The sequence below is a fragment of the Apteryx mantelli genome, chromosome 8 (genome assembly GCF_036417845.1).
Source record: "Apteryx mantelli isolate bAptMan1 chromosome 8, bAptMan1.hap1, whole genome shotgun sequence".
NCBI lineage: Eukaryota > Metazoa > Chordata > Aves > Apterygiformes > Apterygidae > Apteryx > Apteryx mantelli.
Window position 1 is genome coordinate 22,828,813 of NC_089985.1, and position 22,131 is coordinate 22,850,943.

Sequence of the window (22,131 nt, forward strand, 5' to 3'; positions counted from 1 at the left end):
TACGCAATACACTTGTTGCACACCTAATGCCAGCTAAGAGAAGAAATTAGTACCAACATTAGAAAGCACCGATTACAAGAGAAGACCCTTAAAATCAGTTCATTCAAGTAAAGCTTGGTTTCACCCTACATTACCGAGTTCCAAGTATCTTGATGGTGGGTACGTCTACCACGGGAATGGATGGTAAACAGAAGAAATGGGAAGAGGGGAAAAAAAACAAACAAAACTCATGAATTCAGTAAATAATCTGTCCCCAGTCACCTTTTTTTTGAAGTACAAGAATCAGGGAACACTCAATAAAGTTACCACATAAGTACTGATATTATAACCTTATTCAGGTCTGCACCTTTCTAAAATCAGTAAAGCTGAAGGGAAAAGAAATAGCCAGGGCGCAACAGAGAGGGAGGGGAGATCATAAGCGGTGCTGACTTCAAACGGATTAATGCACCTACAATCTGATTGCTATATGTGCATATCTACAAGTATTTACCTCATCTTTCTGTTAAGCCTACAACTGGATGGCACTGCCTGGCTGATTCCAGCATGAATTTCAGAGAACGCCACTGACCTTAAGCCGAATGCAAGTCAATAGGTTCAATAAATAACTTGAGATTTGTTGAACATGCATTCATTGTACTGTTACAAAATTCCTAATCACACCATCAAGAAATATAAAAAGTCTAGGTATATTTTCTCTTCAGATTTATTATTTCAGAGGCACTTAATGTCTTACATTTATATAGCGCCATTTCCCCCTCCAAAGCACTTTACAGTATTTACATACAGGAATGTTTCCCACCACTGTTGAAATGCAGCCATCTGCCTATTACCGGCACATTTTCAAAGCACCAACAGTTTGAGACTGAAGACATTTATCAGTTCTTTGTCTTACTAGGATAGATTAAAATTCTCATTTCCAAACTTCAACTTGTGCTATTAAAAAGACCTAACAGCTAAAATATAGTATCACAGTGCAATTCTGCAACAGAACTGAGACTTGATCATTTTCATTAGGTTTTACATTCCTTCATTAGACAAAGTCTATCTTTAAGTAGTTTAATGTAAGGCCTTTTAAGAACACCATTCCAAAACATCACTCATTTTTGTATTTTCTTTATAAGCCTCTTTTACAATCAAGCTCTGAAGAATACTTTTCTTTCCTCCCACTATATTTAGAAAATTAAAACTTTTAGGAATCAAGTTCCTGGCCCTAAGAAGATATTAGCATCCTCAGTTTTCATGAACTTCATGACATCTGTAAAGGCAAACCTATTCCTCCTTGGTTATGGAACTGGATATATTTTACTTTTTAAAGTAACTTTAAGATTATGCAAAATTCTGTTATTAACCAATTTATTGTAAAGTATTGCGGGACCAGTTGCTGACGTGCTACATCAGTGTGCTGTGTGTGGTTCTGCTTGTCACTCTAAAAAGAAGGAAAAAAAATTAAGCTATCCCAAGTCCACTATTCCACTACAGAATTCACCCTGCTCACAAGGAAAATAGCAACTTTCTCATTTAAAAATTTTTTTTTTCTTTGTCCTTCTAAAAGGCTACTAAAACATTCCTTTAAAGAAAAGTAGTTGCATTTGTGTTGACAACTTTCACAAAAACAGCTGTCTGGCAGCCATATTTCATGGTTACATTGAAAAGAGACTACAACCTCACATACAGCATGCTGCTATCTGCTACATTATAAAATTAGGCTGATGTGAGAATTTGAGTGTGCAGAAAAAAATTAGTAAAATATGACATCTATTTGCCTTCTTGTGGAACAAGCACAAAAATTTATTCTGGTGTCTTATTCTCACAAAGATGCTAGACTTTGGACAGGTGTTTGTGTTTTTCATTGATGTCCTCCACTATCAATCTACTGTGGTCACTGTATTCTTATACTAGAATAGCTGTTGGCATGAGTACTATGAAAGAACATGTTACTAGTAACAAGTAGGGGGCAAGAATTATGATAAATGAAAAATATTAACAGGCAGCAATCTCAATATGAAAGATAGTGACTAATTAAACTCGGTAAATATTAACAGACAGCAGTGCATCCAAGTACCTATCAATTTTATAAGATTTTAAAAAATCTAAACCCTTGATAATAGATGTACAGAGAGCACATTTATTGCATATTTTATGCATGCCTTCATGTAGTGCATTCCTATGTTGCATCTTATGTGGACCACTAAAGAACTACAGGGTTTTTTTTGTTGTTTTTGAGCCCGAACAATAATTCAGTTTATATCTTTGTATTCCCTGATCATAGAAATCATTTTGCTGCATTTGTGCTTGTCAATGTGATGTGGTAGCCACAATAATCATTTATATGAAGAATTGGTTACAGTAAGCTGTTTAAAAAGTTTAGTTTCTTTAATGAGATTTGGCATTTGGAGTAAGAAAACCGATAGGGATTAGCGGCCATTGACAACAGTGAGAATCACTGGTGAAAAATTGGCATCAGAAATCAAGAACCCTCTGGACAGAAATGAGAAGAAAATTTGAAGGATGAAAAGCATCATTTTAGGCTCTACACAGAGTAAAAACAAACAAAAAGTACCATCACCACTTATTTTCAAACTCAGATCTGAACAGCAGCTAAAACCATGAGGAGATCTGATTTTTTTTTTTTTTTTTTTTTTTTTAATTAAAGAAGGAGAAAGGGAGGGACTTTGAAAAAGCAACTGCTGTGAGTATCACAGGACTGAACACACAGGACAGATGACAGTCTGCTACTCCACAGACTAACATTATTTTCCAGAGATGGACAATTTTAGGAAATATCTGAGTCCATTCTAACTCCTACTGATTTCAAGATAAGAATGAGTGATTCCACATTCTTTCCTCTACTATTACTTGTGGGAGCCATTCATTTCTTCAGAGCTGAAAATATGAACAACCCTATGTGAAAAAATATTCAAAGATCCAGTTTGATACACAGAATGTCACTTTTCCTGTTTTTTTCCTGTCAGTCCTTTCCTCCCTCAACTACCTCTCAACTCTTCATTATCACAGTATTTCTCTGACAGAAGGTTGGGGTGGGGGGAACGATGAAGCTCTTGCTAAGCTGGGAGAGAGATAGAGGTGAGCAGCAGACAGAACCCTAAGCACGGACAAAAGCTAAAGAGATTCCAAAACCCACCAAAGAACAAGCTTAACTTTCTTAGCCAAGGGAATTAGTTCCATCTTTGAGGTTCAGTTCATCTTTTACAAGCAAGGGCATATTGGCTACATCACAAGGTTTGGTCAAGGAAAAGGCTCTTTCATCAGTCTAACAGGGCACAGATCTGAAGATGGGAGACCGTCCTGCACCACGTGAGATAACTCAGAAATATGCATAGAACAGAGAGCAAAAATCCAAGACTCTTTTGCAGGAGCAAGAGAGGTAGCAACCCTAATTTTAACAGGGCTTTTCACTGAAGGGAAAGAAGGTCTACAAAAGTCAAATCAGCCGATTTCAAATGGTTTGCATCCCAGGATGAATCAGGTTACACCGATTTAAGCCCAATTTAATTTAGGCAGGTTTTTAAACCACAAGAATAAGGACATTCTTAGTACATATTAATAATTAAACCAACATATACACAATTAGCAATATCCTACATAATAGTAAATACTTAACAGCTTGTTTTAGGTTATCCTAGTTAATTTGTTTAAAAAACAAGCTGAATAGTTTTATTGTACAGTGTCTGCCATTCTACATGTTTCCTGTAATTATCAGTCTCTGTAGCAGTGCAGTTTATGAATTTTAAGATCCAAATTCAACTGTGTCTTCAGTTATCTTCTTGAACTCGTAATTTCCTCTACCATCCATGTGCAAGTAAAACTGTGAAGTGAGAAAAAATACACGTTATCAACTTCCCCCCAAATTACTAGCTCTATAAAGCACAAAAATTGCATTTTGAAGTAGTTTTAGTGCAAAATCTTAAACTCAGCTGGCCAGAAGATAAGCTTCTCCTACCACATGTTTCAGTAAACTCAATTACCTCTGACAGAAAAATAAAAAAGCTATACTGTTTTTGTTCATATCATTCATAAATCTGCTGATGGTTATACCTAAACTTAACACTGATAATCTTGTTTGTTAAGACAGTATAATTTAGGTACACATTCATCCCTGTGTATTAACTCAGGATTTTTTTTTTTCCCCCTGACAGTTTGCCTGTGTAAAAAATTATCATACTAAAATCTTAATTTGGAGAAAAACATCTCCATATATTAGAGGTGAGCTTATATATATGCACAAGTATATTAGGTTCCTTTTGAAAGCAATACTTTATGCTGTTTTACTTGACTCTGTTCCAAGTTTTGTTTGAGGCTAAAAAAGATATCCAAGACAGTATCTAGCAAGCTAAAAAACCTTTCCTGTTTTATAGGCTACATTTATAGATACATTTAAGGATTCCGGTTTCTTCAACTTTCATAACCAGAAGTGTATGAATATTTCAATTACTGCAACTGGATTGTGAAAGTAAAAAAGACAGAACACAATCCATTGGAAAGTAAAAATGAGAACACTACATTTTCAAGTCAATTTAATAGAGGAAAAAAAACCCAACAACAACAAATCCCCCAACCAAGCTACAGATATCCTTAGCAAAAGCAAAGACTACATACATCATGATGTTTCCAGAGTGACTTTCTGTGGGAGACAGTGAAGAGAGTGATGCCAACCTACAAGAATAAAATACACACAATAAATAACACCTAACCCATAAGAAAAATGAAATTAACTGCTTTATTTTTCACCTTACTAATAGCTAAAAACATGCAATTCATAAATACAAACTTCAAGACTATTGACATGTAGTCTCAACACAAAATTTTACAATAAAAAAGGGTGGGGCTTTGTTTATTTTTTGATTTCCACATTCTTTTCCTCCTAATAATTTGGTAAAACATGAAGTGACCTGGGCAAGAGAGGGAAGGTAGGAGGCACCTAAAAAATAATGAACCTGGTGTTTGAGAACAGCAACTTTAACAGCAAAAAAAAAAAAATTATTAATTATAAACTTAAACTGACAATTTAAAGGTGAATAATTTTCCTTGGTTTCCTAGGAACTCAGTTAACTAGGCTTCTCTACTATCTTCTCAACTATGGACTTGTCCATAGTTGAAGGATGCAGACTGGCCTTCACAAATCACATGAAGGCAAAAAGATTATCTTTCTGTAAGGTGCCACAAAGACATGTGGACTGTCCTGGATTATGACCAGATGGTGAATAATTTGCTACACAAATAAAAAAAATGGCTGAGAAGACATAAAATAGCAGTGGGCATATTCTACTTTAGATATGAATATGTAGAACACAATGGAGAACAGGTAAGATGCAAGACTGTACTCTGTAGGCACTACTACATGAAAAAAATTCTATACTCTGAAGTGATGAAGTGTATGTGCATCCATTATATGAGGCCTATCATTCAAAGACAGAGCAACTGCTATGGCTAGCAGTTTTACTTCCGCAGTTCAGTGTTTTTATACTAGAAATTGTATGCCACAGAGCAGTGAGAATGTACCAGTGCTTTCTCACCTTATTTACTGGGAAACAAAAAGAAAAAGCTTACCTTACGGCAATGGCTGTAAATGTAGCCTTCTACATCAACGCTAACAGCACTGGTGCATTCATCCAGAATTGCAAACTGGGGCTTATGATAAAATAACCTTGCCATCTGGAATGCAAACCAAAAAACTACTGTGGACACAGAACCACAACCAATAATGCAATATTAGAAGTTAAACTAAGAATTAGCATCCAGAAATTTACTGTGGCATGATTTTTTTTTTTTAATTGACATTCACTGAAGACTGGATATTTGTGAGCTGTATATTATCTTTGCAGATTTTTGAGAAACCATTATTTCGCAAATTTTGCTTATATAAACAAAAGCGTAAGCAGTGATAAATGTTCAATGTTTCCTGTTAAAATAGGAGTACAGGTAGGCATTGTTTTAGGTAGATCTCAATATTCAGGTATTTAGGGTTTTTTGTTTTGTTCTTTAAATAAAATATTAATAAGTATTTATTAACAAAAAAGATGCTTACAACTCTGATTTCATTTTTAACCTATTTCCAGTACTTGGTAAATATTTGTTTTTGAGACATACTGCCATTCTCTGTTTTTCTCCCCCGCTGAGTACATCCATCCAATCCTGAACACTATCCCAGCCTCCTTCACGTTCCAAGATTTGACCCAGCTGGACATTATCCAAATACTCCTTCAGTACCTTTTATTGAAACAGTAATGACAAATAAAGATTAAGTGAATTTTAGATAAGAAACAATTGAAAAAAGCTATAAGATGTTATACTATTATAAAGGTATACTATCAACCATACTACTAATATTAAAAACAAACTATGTGCAATATTTTTAATAGTGACTTATGTATTTTTAAGATGAGATTTAAGTGAGATAAATAAGGGCTACTGAACTAATTATTATTACCTGGTCAGAAATCCCTTTCTTTCGTTGATCTTCTAAAGTATCTGGATATATAACCTGATCTCTGAGTGTTCCAAGAGTCATATATGGTCTCTGAGATAAAGTTACAAATAATAAGGTATGTCAAATATTTATAAACAGAGTCATCAAATTAAGGAGCAAAAGAACGCTACTGTCACTAAAGTACTTTGTCCTACCTGAGGAACATAAAACAACTTTCCTCTTACAGGTTTAGTTAGACGCCCACCAAACAAAGGCCATAACTGCAACAAGAAAGTGTTTAAACTTGAGAAAAAGAAGTCTGATTACAACAGTGTTTTGGACTCTCCCACCTTTTATTTGAAATCATTCCCTTACCTCACCAAGAACACGAAAAAGTGAGCTTTTCCCACACCCATTCGGCCCACAAATCAGAACATTTGCACCAGATCGAACCTAAGAACGTAAAGACAACACATAGAAATGGTAATGAGAAAGTACCGTTAAAAATTTGTATGGACAATAAGACATGCTATTGCCCTCACAGACTTGTACATAGTAGTTTTTGACATTACACTGAGTAATTTCCACCAATAATTAAAAACTTTCCATCCAGTTTAGCACTAACTGTGGCTTGAATAAAACAGGCTTTTAACAATGAAAACATTTTGGGGGGCAATAGCTTATTACAGTTTTTTAAAAAACTATCACCACAATGAATTTTGTTCAAACATTAAGCGTACCATATAAACGCATTGTCTTCCATTTTTGTTCACTTGCTTTTAATTTATTCTTAATTCAGAGCAGGTCTGAAACAATCACCTTCACTTTAAAATGTTTTATGAAGCATAACATTTTTCTACGATATTTAAAGCCTTACCTCAAAATTAAGGTCTTGAATCAAAACATCTCCATTAGGTGTAACCAAGGGAACGTGATCAAACCTATTTGTAAAATGATATGGAAAAAAAAAAAAAGTGAGAGTAGTTGCCTAACAGCAGCTAGTATTGAATACTTACTGAAATACTTTAGGAACAGAGCAAGACTTCAGCAATACTTTGTTCAGTACACTGTCCCAGCTTCCAACTATCAGCAGCTAAGGAAGTTCTTGAACCAAAGTGATACCTCTGTGTTTAGCAGACCTCTACTGATTTTTTTTTCCCCCATATATTTATGCGATTGTCTTCTGAATCCTTCCAAACCTTCGGCCTCCAAAACATCCTGTGGATGTAAACTTTAACTTTTAGTTTTTAACTAAATTCTTTAGTTGACTAAATTCTAGTTCTTTAGTTTTAGTTAAAATTTAGTTTCAGTTAAACTGAAGAACTAGTTTAGTTTAATTGTCTTTAGTTTTTGATTAAAGAACTAAATTCTTTAATTTTTAGTTTTAACTAGATTTTTAGTTTTTAACTAAATTCTATATTTAAGTTTTAGTTTTTTTACAAGCCTTAACTAAATGTAATGATGCACTTTGTTTTAAACCTGCTAGCAAAACTGGATTCCATCAGTCCTAGGACATACAGCAAATGACTTCTCTACTGACATCCTCCTCACCGTTCAGTTTATAGTTCTATCATTTCCTTCCCTCCACACATTATCTCTTTTCACAGTGACGAGATCAAGATTATTTAATCTCTTAATTTGCTTTACTTTATTCCTGTGCTTTAGTAGTACTACTACTATGTCAACACTATGTTTTTCATACTGCAAAAAATTGAAAAATGGATTGCTACGTCAGTATACTAATGAACTATCAAGTACTTCAAAGCATACAGAAATATAAGGAAATGTTTTGAAAATGAATACAGACTTGCCACTGATTTTTACAGCTGAAATATATATATATATATAAAATAAAAACTGTAACCAACAGATTCCTAAACAGAAATCTCATAGAAATGTTAACAAAATCATCTGGGAAGTAGTTTTTCAAAGGAGAGCAGGAAATATTATTGAAAAGGCTAAGTCCATACAGCAGATAACATAATGTCTTCTGCTAACATTAAAGGAAAAGGATTGACTTACAGAACAGGAATGCTGAGTGGGGGTAGGGGGAATTATTTTTAAGTAAGCTATTGTACAGCACAAATTGCATATTGTAATAACGTGCATTAAAAGCTCTACTGACAGTGGTAGAGGAAAAGACTAAAAAGCAAGACTAGTTTAAAAATATTAAAGTTGGGGTAACTTTGTACACATACTTGATAAGGTTATCAGTGTTGATAATTTCTCCAGATCCAGGAATCAGAGCAGAAGCTTGCGTTCTATCTACATCTTAAATTAAGAAAAAAAAAAAAGTATTAGAGACTGGACTACTATGAACAGATGCAAGTATTGCATATTATATGCCACATTTACCCTTTTCTTGCGATACCATAGTACGCTGATATTTGCCACTGCTCAAGTCCTTTAGAACCTGCATTAATTCTGTAATTCGAGCTGTGAAACTAAAAAACAAATAAACAAACAATAAATAATCTTTAGAAGGTTTAGGAATTATAGTTCTCCACATAAGGTCTAAATGAGCTCTCTATTAAATTCTCAAAACAATAAAGTTACTCAGCAGATTTCAATAAAATTAGCCCAGCACAGGAACAGAAGTACTTATATTTTAGAGTTGCACTGAGGGTCTCCAACTTCAGCAATTTTTTTACAAGAACCTCTTTTCATAATGGCCAAATATTTATACTTTGGAAAAGAACTTTTCTTCTAAAAAAGTAAACTCAAGAACTTAAATATTTTGGTAAAATAAGTAATACAGAATTGATTTACATGTATTTGACAATGCTTTTTCAATTAATCATTCAAATTGTATGCTGTACTATTCAAATATGAAATTACTAGTGGAGATAATTAACATTGCTTCAACTACAATGTTTTTCAAGTCAAATGCTTCTAACCTCTAGATTTTTAGGGTGCTTCAAAGAACAAAGCACATAAGTTCATTTTATTTTAATTCTACAGTCTCCTTTTTAAAAAGTGAGATGAAAAATGGCAACAACATAAATTTAAGGGATATTATTTTACTCATCTACTATTAAGTTTACCCAGCCAATCTTGTCATTTCACGACCCGCTAGGACTATTCTGCCCAAAGCTTGAGACATTCTCAGTAGCATTCTTCCACTTTGGTAGTAATCCTAAAGTAGGCGAGGGAGGGGAGGGGTGGGAAGAGAGAAAAAAAAGGGTTTATGTGGACTGACAAAATTTAAATTTAGGAAATTGTTTTTATTCTGTACTGTTTACCTCCAGAAGTTCTGCATGGGTACTATTTTGATGGCGAGGATCAGCCAGGTTCAAAAATGGACGACTAACAACCAGGTAACCAACCACAGTGGCAAGGTCTGCAGTTTTTAAGGGTAAATATTAAACTACACATTAAGTGAAGTAATAAAAAAAGAAAACGCTCATGTAAAAATTTTAGCACTTCATTTGTTATCTGTAGAAGACCATTAGCACTGGGCAAATACTCACATTTAGCGATGATAGTATCAATGAATCCCATAGAGAACCGGAATAAGATGAAATTATGCAAATGTTCCACCTGATAAGTTACAGAAATAGAAAGGTCAAATTAAATCAGTACTTGTTTTACTCACTTTCATCACATTACAGAAGTTTGATTCCAAATGTAGTTATTTGTTTTTCAGTAAGCCAAAAATACATCAAAAATGCCTGCGACCTAACCATGACAAGCATTGCACAAGTGTCCCTGCTAGCAAAGACTCGCACTCTAGACCAAAACAATCTACATTTGAAAGCAGAATAGTGAGAGAACAGTAGTTGTGGTGGGTAAAAAGGACATAAGTGGCAAAATAAAGACCATTTTATCAGAAGGGTGTGCTCTGCTTATGGCCTACAAATTTATTTTTAAATTTGATGACTGTAGCAGCTGAAACACCAAGCCACCATAATTTGATGCACATTAATATACACACCAAGACTAAGAAAAAGGCTTGAAGAGAGTTCTACAGTCGAGATTAAAGAACACACAATAGAATTTGCAAGAAAGAATGAAATTGTGTGGCAGGAAGAGAAAGAGGAAGAGGGGACAGAAATACTAAAATCTGGCAAAACAAACACCAGAGACATCGAGGAAAAAAGAACTGGTAGAAGAATGAACTGAGGGACCTTTAAACTCTGAACATGCAATTTGAAGGTATGGGAAAAGGAATCAAAGACTAAGAGACAAGACTTATATAAGTAGAAAGCAAAGTAATATTAAGGATCATTATAATTTTCAGTGTGCTAATGGTATTTTAAAAAAATCAGTATTAAAATAAGAATTAGAAACACAATTAATTGGAAAGCAACGGATTTAATCATGAGAGCTACGAGTACTTTTAAGTAGCTATTTCTGCCTATGTACAGCCACCTTAGACATTTCCACTTCTCAGTTTCTCCCTTATATTTTCCATATTCATTCTATTATTTTTGTTTGTATTCAACAGTAATTTTGAATGGGATAAGAGATAAGTCTTTCAGTTAATTTTAGTTGTTTTTTAATTAACCAAAAAACTTCAGTAGAGATTAGCACGTGACAACTTTTCAAAAGGTCAGATACTGCAGGATTCCATATCCATTTCTGTATTACACTATTATCATTTTTCTGACCAAAACATTCATAGAAAGTTTATGTAATGCATTTCAATTACAATAATTACTGTAATTGAAATCACAGTACCAACTGCCACACAAAAATTCATTGAAGTGAAGCTGGCAACCAGTGAAGCGAGTTTAAGATTGCCAACACATCATCAATGGTTTCAAGAACATAAACTTAACTGAAATTGAGTTAAATAAACTTTAAAACTCTGACAATATAAAACTGGAGAAAACATTGACAGAAGATCAGTGAAAAAAGAAAAATTAAACTTTATGAATCATCATGACAAAAATTCATTACAGTTTTTCTTAAAATGTTTTAAAAGATGAAAAAAATATCTTACCAGTTTACGGAAGGTTTTGTGAATAGTCTGTTTTTCTCTTAAGTTTCCATTATAAAAAGCAATTTCTTCACTTAAAAGAAAAAAAAAGAACGTTACTATTTCGCTGAAGACTTTAAAGAAGTCAACTACAAAGCACAGGAATATTAATTCTTTCAGTTACCTTGTGAAATAAGAAGAGTTTTTACTTTTTCACAACATTAAAACATAGATTTATTATATCACAGCTACAGCTGTCTTTTGATGTAGGCATATAATGCACACAGGAATTATTTAGTAGCAATCTTCATAAAGATATACACACCTTGCTTAGGACCAATTGCATCAGATTTTTAAAATATATTTTAACATCCAGCCTCTATTTATATGCCACATTACTTATATCTTACTATCCAAGTAAATCTATACCTGTTTGTAATAAGCCGTGAGTTGACATATCTGTACTCTCCTTCATATTTTTGTTCAATAATAGTCATCTTGCCAATGGGTCTTCTTAAACGCGTAAGGAAAAACCCTGAAACAATCAAGTATGCCATCATGCTAGCTGGACCCTGTGAATATTAAAAAATAAATAAATAAAAACTCACCATCTAGATGGTCTCAGAATGCAACATCTGTACCCAAAATTCCCAGAAAGCATTAGTTCCTTCATTCCTGCCTTATGGGTCTCCAACATCAAACTCTTGCAATTCCCATTACATGCCTCTTTCATGCCAGAGACAATGCTTTTTCTCCTAATTCCCTGTCCCCAAATTACCTCCTCATCCCAGCCTTCTACACAAGTTTTATCTTCCCCCAGTGCAATCTCCATGTCCTACTCTCCCTGCTTATTACAAATTCCCTGGTTCTTTCTCACTTCCTTCCATTCATTTCTACCTACTTCTTTTTCTATATTTTTGCCACATTTATAATTGTCAATATTTCAATCCCCCCGCCCCCTTCTTGACCCATGCATCTCCTGCTTCTCACAAGTGGTCCTGGTAGGGATCTCTTATTCTTCTGAATCCCAAGCTTTGGTCAACCAGGGCTCACTAACAGCAACATGAGCCTCTTAAGCTGTAACATGCTTGAATATCACTGAAGCACACGGCAAAAAGCTAAAAGCATAAACTGAATTTGACATAAGTTTCTTGCAGATCTGTATCAGGGAGAGCAATGCAACGACATCTGAGTGACTATGGAAAAATTAGTTAGGTTCAGCTAGGCCTATCAGCTTAGTCTCAGAGATAATGTTGGCAAAGCTGGGTGCTGGCATAAAGGACCAAGCAGAAACCTTTGGATGGTGCAGTAAGACCATCTGAGGTACAGAGCATTAGCCAAGCCTATCTTTGGAAACTTGGCAAGAGAAAGTTCGCTATCATTGCATTAAAGAAGTTTCTTGAGATATTAAACTACTGGCTTACAGATACAAGCTGCAACAAGCAACCCAGGTAATCCGAGCCTTTCTTCTACTAAGACTTTTGACAGCCTTCTAGTTTTACCAAAAATAGCCTGTGCTTAATAATGCCTAAAATATTCCTAGGTAAACTTAAACTGATTGGATATGATTTTTCAATATTTATTTGATACAAACAAATGCCAGAGACCTCAGTGCTAACCCTTGATTTGTCAGCCAACAGGGAAAAACCTTCCTCTTAGCAATAATTTCATAACTTCAAAAACTTTGGAGTAACAGTAGAAAATTGCCTAATATGTTGTGAAAGTCAAGAAAACACACACATGCTTATTTGGATCCTAAACAAGATCTTGGGTTTTTCCTGTATCTTAGGTTAAGCTTGCATAAAGCCATGCCATACAAATAACCCGAATTACAAGTCAAATACCTTTTCTTATAATTCCTGCTGCATTAATACACCCATACAAATAGAGAGCCACCAGAAATCAGCAACAGCATTAGTTTACTAACATAGGCTGGCAAAACTTTTGCCTGCTCTTGGCAACTTAAGTTTACAATACCTTACTCCAAAATCTGTATCACGTGTCCCAGAGCTACTTCTTGTTGAAACCTGAGTATTTTTGATAATGCATTATTTTGCATTTTTAAGTTTAAGAATTATTTTTGCAATGATTGAGCTTATTAATTAAAGAAAAAAGGGGGCTGAATATAATGGTCATACAGGATTTAATAAAATTTGTTTTTATTCCTATTATTTAAAATTAGCTTTTTTGATTTAACATTTAAAACTTCAGCAACCTTGTGACACCAGGAAAAAGGCCACTATTATTACCAAGTGCTTTTCTGTAGATTCACTAAATGGAGGAAAACACACTTTTTGGCAGCAACACAGAGTAGAATCCAAGGTAGATTGGTTTTTTTGTTTGTTTGTTCCCCTCTGCCCCAATTTTTGCTATTTAAGAGATGCGATTGTAGTATTTAAATGCCAGAGTGCTAAATAATGTTGGTTGTAAGCTTCCAGACAGCAATCTTAACAGAAATTGAAGTGTTTTGATTTTACAGTTAAGTTTTTTGCAGCTCATGTGTAGTTTAAAATACCCTTATAATTTTTTCCCTTAAGGTATTTGAGCACAACATATAAGCTCACTTGAACAGATTTCAGAAGAAAACTATTGAAATTTATAGATAATTTAAACCACGGAATAGGTGAGAATAGTATGAATCAAGCAAGCAATTGGGGAAGAAATACAGCTCCTGCCCTATAGTTTCTTTAACCTTTTCTCATGTCTGGAAATATATCTATCAAACAAAACAGTTAATAGCCTGTCATTTCAGAAACAATTTTTGTTTCAGCGGTACAGGGTCTCTTTTAATTGCTTTCCTATCCCGTCTTCCCCTTCCAAGCATTGAAGAAAAGCATAATATGCTGCTTCTCACATTTCGTCAGTGAGAGTACTAAGCTCTATGCAAGTAATTGCTCCACCTTATGTGAACTATAAAGAAAAAGAGAAACTCAGGTTTCTCCCTTAAAGGAAAGTCATGCAAGATATAATACAGCCAGAAAGGACACTTTAGTAAACAGGATTTTTGAGTAACTGCTCGAAGAAAAAAGAACTTTCTTGTGTTTTATAATAGTTTGTTGAGTGTGTGCAAATTCTGGTATTTTTATTTTCCTTGAGTCAAGCTAGAGAGCATTTAAATGTATTAAAAGTTAGTGTACGAGCATATTTTCGACATATCCTTTCAAATAATGGATGAATCTATAATCAACATCTAGTGTTTTCCTCAAGACTCCAAACGGGTGCAAAGCTATAGTCAAAGAAGGGGAAACTTGTTTTTAATACTGAAAATAACACTCAGTTTACCTGTGCTCCTATTGCACTTGTTAGCTTGAAGATATACAAAACTATATCCAAAAAGGGCTGCAACAGAAGAATAGAAAAAAACATATTAGAACACCAAGATAACATCAGTATAAAAGTGTTCCAAACCCACCTTCTCCCAAACAGTTATTGCTCTGCGTTAAAAGCATGATATTTCAGTTAACCTACTATGCAAACTAACTGCTAAATAAAAGGAATCTCAGCCACATGACATTTTCCTGGCCACGCTCATGCAAGAAGTGAACATAACACCATGATCTTCAAATAAAACACTAGCCATAAAACAAACAAAAAACCACACACACACACACAATACTTCACTATTTTAAATCTATAACATCTTCGTTCACGAACCAACAAAAGTTGGACTAAGCCCCTTTCTTAACTGAAGTAATTGTGAGAAGCAGAAACACACAGAGCGGAAGAATAACGCCATATAGTTGCCTATGTACCTGAGGGAAGCAACGTTCCAATCTGGAACAATCCTGTTCAGTATGTTCTCTCCCCTTCTCTCAAAGCTATAGCAGCTGAACTATGGATTCAGTAGCCAGAAGTTTGTAAACTCAGTAACCTTTTTCCTTTACACTTATGCTTACATAAACAATAGAGCCCCAAAGAATACTAAAAAAAAAAAAAAGCCTAAAAATTTTTTCATTAACTGAAAAAGGAGAAAATAAAAACCACAAAACCCCAAGATTTACACCTGAAACAGAGGGAAACACACATTCAAGCCATCTCCCTACCCCAAATTGTAATCATATAACTAAAAAAATTGTTTTTCCTCTGAAACCTAAATAACTAGCTAAGAAAGTTTACTCATTAGTGTTCAACTGCCAAAGAATGTAGCAGCTTTTTTTTAAACGAACGTAATAAAAGTATGACGATCCACAACAATGCTTTAGAAAGGGCATGGAAAAGTGAGAGGCTAAATCAACAATATAATATCTCACTCAATTCTTTTCGGCACCATACTCTGATCAACACACATGAAGTAAGACACTATTACAAAAAATGTATTGTTTAAAAACACTTATAATTGCAAACTATTATTTTGAGCCCTGACATAACATCCTAAACATGCACAACTATTACCCAAAGTTTTCTTATAAAAGACTCACCTTGCTAAGGTTTGAATATAAGTCCACTACACTGTTACAGAATTTTTCTACATCCTGGGTAAGGAGTTGATCTGGATTAGCTATTCTGTTGTCCAGATTTCCCATTTTGTAGTACGTATAAGCTCTGAAACAAAAAAAAGGTTGAGTGGCAGAAATTAATTACCTGGGACCTCAAATAATTGGAAAGCCCCTGCATCATACAACTATAGGGGAATGTAGTGCAGACATTCAGTACTGTATGGAGCCACCATAGCTTGTACTTTTGCCTGACCAGTTTCAGATTAAATCCTGCAGAAACATTTAGGCTCCAGGATGTGATCTTAGCTGAAGCTGAGCCCCAGGCTGCTCTATGCACAGGTGCTGCATTTGAGTTAGTAAACCCTCATGAAACCCTGCTCCAGCACACCTGACAATCAAAATTCAGTGCAGAAAGGCATAGGCAGCCACTCAGGTTCATGCATCCAATTCAGTCTGCAAATTTATTAGTACAATCTCTTTACTGTGTGAAAGTACCTAAAGGACTTGGGGATTTGACCCAGTAATGGAAGCAGTACAGTGCATTCACATACAATTAAGCTTTCACACTGTAGAATCCAAACTATTTTTTTTTTTTTCAATGGAGCCAATTTTGCTGTCTTCATACGTGTGCCAGGGGCAATATACAACCAGGAATAAACCACTCATGCTTAACTGAAAGTTGACTGCAACTAGAAGCCCTTTTTAAACAGTATACATACTAAGCAGCTCACTACTTTCTTACTATGTTCTTGAAATGCTTGGTTTCGTTTTAATCAAAGAACTTCATTTTTACAACCATTAGACATTTAACAAGTTGTTACTTACTTAAGGTATTCCTCATAGAGGTATTTGGTGAGTCTTACTCGAAAACAAAGTTTCAGTTCATTTAAACCGTACTTCAAAAAGTTATTCACTAAAGAGATCTAAAAAACAAACAGCAACATAGTAATTTAAGACACAGAAATTTAACCAACAAGAACGAACATTTTTAGATCAGTTTTCACAGATCATGCAAGCACTTAAAACAGGAGAATTGTCCCCTTGAAGTTAGTAATACAGTTAACACAATTAAGACCAACTGTACCGAAGTGTCTGTAGGACTACGGATTAGGTCCTGGTTTACATTTTTAAGAATCCCAAATCTCAGTGGATCTTATCACATCCAAAGATATGATGTTAAACAGTGTTCAAATAACCTATCTTTATATCTCCTAATAAGCTCTAGAAAATAATCACCATTTGACAAACACTATCTAAAACTGATTGATTCATTTTCAAACCTACTTTAAAACAGCTACTTTATCTATTAATTTATAGTAGTAATTTATTCCTATCAGGTGGGGGGTCGAGATGTTGACAGAGTGAAGGAAGGCTGAAGAGTGGGAAAAAAAGAACAAGATTTAGAAAAAGCAGTAAGTAGTTTAGAAAATTAAAGACTAAAAAGAAAACCTTTATTTTCAATGGTGTCAAAAGAATCCAAGAACTGGAATATTTAAACATCAGATCCCAATCCATAAAATATTATTATGCTGTACTACAGATGACAAGTTAAACTGTTTCTCAAAACTACTATAAAACAAACCTAAAAGCCTAAATATTTCTGTCAGCAAAATTGTTGTAATCAATATGAAAACTTGTGCTGATACAGTCTTCCACATACTGAAGCCAAAAATGAAAATCTATCTTAACACAGACCTGCATGTGGAACAACTGATTTTGTGGATTTTGAGGCATTCATTTGAGATATTTTCTCAGTTTCTTAATTTATATTTTAAATATTTTCTACTAAAAATATGGCAACAAAAAAGCACTTACAGCAGGCATTGCAGCAATGAAGTTGAACAAGTATTTCTTGAAATCTTTTCTGCTGCGACCAATGATGGCACTGCAAAGGACCACAAGCTAAGTGTTAGTTGCAAGAGAAACTGTAAACTAGCATTTCCTAAGCTGAAAGCAGACGAATAGGCTACGCAGTGGATCACAGAAAGGAGGTCACTGCAGAAAACCATAGTGCCAGCTGTGGGATCAAGTCTTATACTTCTGTAATTTAAGCTGTAAGCAGCACACTAGAAGCAATTATCTCCCTGCTCCTGCAGAAGCTGCTTGCATTTAGTGTTCACCATTGCAGCGGCCACAGAATACTAGTTCCTTTCCTTTCCTTCTCAGCTTTCAGAGATTCTGGTCAGCCTGGAGTGCTGCAGTAGCACTTACCTCTTGTGAGTTTTAAGAAATGTATAAAATTGAAGGAGAGGTGTGCCAAAATAAACCCCAAAAATGCAAGAGAAGAAAAAAAAAAATCAAAGAAATGAATAGAGAAAACAGGACAATAAGAAGCAAAACTGAGAAGAAAGTGTACCAATTGCTGCATCATGATTACTTGTCAAATTCCTACAACAGGGGTGGAGACAAAATATGTGGTTCAAAAAAACCAAACCAAAACCAACCACAAGTCTGACTGGAACAAGAATTAAAAGAAATTAAGGATTTATTTAGACTTATTTACAACAAAGTAACTCCAATTAAAAAGTAACTCTGTCCAGTTTCTTACAAGTTTTTAAAGAAAAACTATAAAACACCACTTAGACCTGAGAAAAAGTCTAATTTCAGATATTTAATAAAAAAAAAAATCAAGAACTTTTCTAGAAAAGTGATCTCAATTAGAAATAGATACAAAATAAAAGTATTCTCACCTTTTCCCGATAACCTATAAACTCTCTTCTCCTATATAAAGGATCTAACTACTGCAGGAAATCTTGAGTCTTCCTGACACTATAGAATTGAAGGTGCTAATTAATGTATAAGCTAGACAGAGGGAGTAAGCTGCTGTTATTGGCTGACCAACAGCTTAGAAAGAATAGAAACTGAGTCCTCCATCTGAATAGAGGAAGTGATAACAAGACAGAACTTTATTAGTGTTCCCATACTTAAAATCAAAATCAGTTCTGAATTGTAAGTATTTTTGGCAAGCATTAAAAAAAAAAAAAAAATCTCTTTGATGTAGGGGGGGGGAAAAAGACCAACAGTTCACAGGTTCCAAAGTAAATAGGAGAAACATGTAGCAACAGATTTTTTTTTTTTTGAAAAAAATAAAATCTAAACTTGTTTAAAGTTTAAATCAATTCAAGGATAATTGCTTGAGACCCAAAGAAGTTGCCTCAGTGCTGCACCAGTTATGGAACATTAGCAAAGCACAGAACTGCATATGCTTTCATCTTCAACAGCTGTTTACCATTGGAACAGCAGCTATAAATTTTAAAAGAACATCTTGGATAGTGCCTTATCTCTGCTTACAATTGCACTACGAAAAAATGTATGTATAATTTAACAGCATTACATATTTCTGATTATGATTTTTAAATTACTATACATGTACACAGATCAAAAGCCTCAAAATGCATCTCACTGTAGAAGTATAACAGAATACTGACTTCATTCACTGTAGAATCACTATAGCACTACAGTATTCTGAAGTGCTCTCTTATCACAGAAGTTCAGGCCAACATGAGATTGAAAGTTCTCAGTGTTTTTTGTCATGTGACAAAAAAAGACCAAAAATAATTCCAGGAAAAAAGAGGTAAATTTGGTTAAAAAAATAAAATGAAATTCTATCCAACAACAGAGAAAAATATTTTTCTTTCCAAAAATATAGGATTCCCCCCACCCTATAAACTTATGACTATACCAGTCTTCCAATTAGCTTTATATAAACAAAAAGAAAGCTATAGAATGTCTGAACCTGTGTTCTAATATAGATCACTTTCCCTGTTAAATGCAGGAAAGTGTTTAAAATAAACAAGTTTATATATACCTTTCAATGACCGTTCCATTTTGAATCATCCAAATATCACAGTATGTGCGGACTACCAGCATGACAGCAATAAGTAGCAAATAACCTGTCTAGTACAAAAATAACAGTGTAACAGTTAAACAATGAATAAAAATCACATTTATTTTCTAGTAAGTTCCAATTCTATCTTGTAAAAAAAAAAAAGAATATTACAACCTTCTACTCCCTCATCCCCAGCTAACAAATTGTTAGCTTACCTTGCAGGAAATACATTAACATACAATATTTTTAATAAATAAAATACATTATTACATTTTTACTCAAGAAAATCTCATTATGGAAAAAGTTTGTCTTTTAAAAAGCTACATTTGGTTGATATATATGCCCAGCTGGAAATGATTATATCATATCTACGTGTTATTAGATGGAGGGAAGTGCAGAGACAATAGAGAAGTTTATGCATCAACCGTTGCTATCATGAGACACCGTTCTGCCATAAGCATAAGAGTCATATAGGTTGGAAGGAACTTCTTAAGGTCCCTTAGTCCAATTCCCCACTCCAAACAGGGGCAACTTAGATCAGTCTTGCCCAGTCATATTCTAAAGGTCTCCAAGGATGAAGATTTTGCAACTGCTCTGGGTGACCTGTTCCAGTGTTTTGACTACCTTTACAGTGAAGAATTTTTTTCCTTGCATCAGATCAGAATTGCCTGTGTCCCAACTTGTATCCACTGCCTCTCATCCTTCCACAGAGCATTTCTGAGAGAAGTCGCCATCTTCTCCACACCTTACCATCAAGTAGGTGTGGACAGCATTATCATCTCCCTTTATCCTTCTCTTCTTAAGGTCAAAAAAAACCCTAGCCCTCTTAGCATGCCCTCGTATGTCATATGCTCCAGCTTTCTAATCATCTTGATGGCTCTTTCCTGAGCTCCCTCCAGCAAGTCATTGTCTTCCTTGCACTGGAGATTCCAAAACTGGGCACAGTACTCCAGATGCCGTCTCACGAGTGCTGAATAGAGGGGAACATCACTTCCCTCCAACAGCAGGATGTCCAGTTGAGCCTTTTACCATTGATCAAAAACCTTTAAGCCCAACCATCCAGCCAGTATTCCACCCACCTCACTGCACCTACCTAGTTAATTTAGTTTGGCTATCAAGACTCTATGGGACCCATCAAATGCCTTGCTAAAGTCAAAATATATAACATCCTCTGCTTCCCCTTATCCACACAGACAGTCATCTCATCACAGAAAGCAATCAGGTTAGTCAGATGTGATCTGCCCTTTGTAAATCCATGCTGGCTGTTCACAATCACCTTCTTGTTCTTCATGTGGTTGGAGATGGCTTCCAAGAGGATTTGCTCACAACCTTCCCAGGAATGAGGTAAGGCTGACCACCCTGTAGTTTCCAGTATCCTCCTTCTTGAAGACGAGCGTGATGCTTGCTTTTCTCCAGTCACGGGTAACCTCTTCTGATTGCCATGACCTTTCTAAGATGACAGAGGTCAACTCCCTCAGCACTCAGAAATGCTTACTGTCTGGTCCCGTGGCTTTTCCAACAGCCTTAAGCACTCCCCAGCTGCATCTTTCTCTACTCTGGACAATGCTGTATTCCTTACAGACTATGCTAGAAGACTCAGGGAACTAGGAGGCCAGACAGCAGCCCTTGCTAGTAAAAGAAACAAAGCAAAAAAATCCCATTGAGTACCTCAGCCTTTATGTTCTTTGCACTGGGTCCCTGCTCCACTGAGCAAGAGGCTCACATTTTCCTTAGCCTTCCTTCGGCTGTTGATGCACTTACAAAAGCACTCTTTGTTCCCTTCACATCCCTGACTAGTTCTACTTCCAGCCAAGCTTTGGCTTTCCACTCCATCCTTGCATGCACAGGCAAAAAATCTCTATATTTCTCCTCAGTAGCCTGTCATGCTTCCACCTTCTGTGTACTTCCTTTTTGCATATGAGCTCAGTCAGAAGGTCCCTGTTCATCCATGCTGGCTTTTTGCTTGCTTGACATTCTGCATGTTGGAATTCACTGTGCTTGATGTATTTTGAAATTCCAATATATTTCAGTCCAGCACTTAAGTTCTGAGCTCAACTAACTCTCTCTCTCAAAAAAACAAAAAAAACCAAACACCCCCCCCCCAAACCTTAGTGTTCTGGAAACCATGACTAGGATGTTGAAGCGGATAACTTTACCTTGCTAAGTTCTACTCTGCATAGCTTTCCTGAAAGGATGCTAATATTTAGATCTAGGCAATCCCTTACCAGAGAGTCAATTTGCCAAAATGAATTACAAAAGCAAAATTTGGAGAAACAGCATGCTATTTCAAAATAGGAAGCATCTACCTAGAGAAGTGGATTACCTTGCATCAGATCGAGCAAATAAGCAACATCCAGATGTCCTTTTAGAAGATATGCTACAGACAGTAGTTATTAGCTGACAGTCAATGGCTTATGTCATAACCAGACTGCAATTTCAGTGGTGTAACTACTGAACACGCATGTAGATTTTTATATTATTTTAATGCATTATGTTGACACTTTAAAAAAATGTAGCA

At 35.1% G+C, this 22,131-nt stretch overlaps 1 protein-coding gene across 2 annotated transcripts in view; it reads right to left on the reverse strand.

Moving 5' to 3' along the window:
* Positions 1-2,354: 2,354 nt before the first annotated feature.
* Positions 2,355-22,131, reverse strand: part of ABCD3 (ATP binding cassette subfamily D member 3) — a 35,432-nt gene continuing 15,655 nt past the window's right edge. The window contains exons 4-23 of one of the 2 annotated variants that reach the window (XM_067300902.1): positions 19,593-19,681; positions 17,600-17,669; positions 16,610-16,707; positions 15,767-15,890; positions 14,631-14,687; positions 11,778-11,920; positions 11,373-11,442; positions 9,898-9,967; positions 9,670-9,767; positions 9,472-9,563; positions 8,783-8,871; positions 8,626-8,698; positions 7,305-7,368; positions 6,803-6,880; positions 6,643-6,708; positions 6,449-6,538; positions 6,109-6,228; positions 5,569-5,673; positions 4,618-4,674; positions 2,355-3,826 (exon numbers count right to left, since the gene is read on the reverse strand). In XM_067300902.1, coding sequence (XP_067157003.1) covers positions 3,749-3,826; positions 4,618-4,674; positions 5,569-5,673; positions 6,109-6,228; positions 6,449-6,538; positions 6,643-6,708; positions 6,803-6,880; positions 7,305-7,368; positions 8,626-8,698; positions 8,783-8,871; positions 9,472-9,563; positions 9,670-9,767; positions 9,898-9,967; positions 11,373-11,442; positions 11,778-11,920; positions 14,631-14,687; positions 15,767-15,890; positions 16,610-16,707; positions 17,600-17,669; positions 19,593-19,681 — 1,731 coding nt within the window. In that variant the 3' untranslated portion in view covers positions 2,355-3,748. The remainder of the gene's footprint in view (positions 3,827-4,617; positions 4,675-5,568; positions 5,674-6,108; positions 6,229-6,448; positions 6,539-6,642; positions 6,709-6,802; positions 6,881-7,304; positions 7,369-8,625; positions 8,699-8,782; positions 8,872-9,471; positions 9,564-9,669; positions 9,768-9,897; positions 9,968-11,372; positions 11,443-11,777; positions 11,921-14,630; positions 14,688-15,766; positions 15,891-16,609; positions 16,708-17,599; positions 17,670-19,592; positions 19,682-22,131) is intronic. The other variant, XM_067300903.1, reaches the window with a different exon arrangement.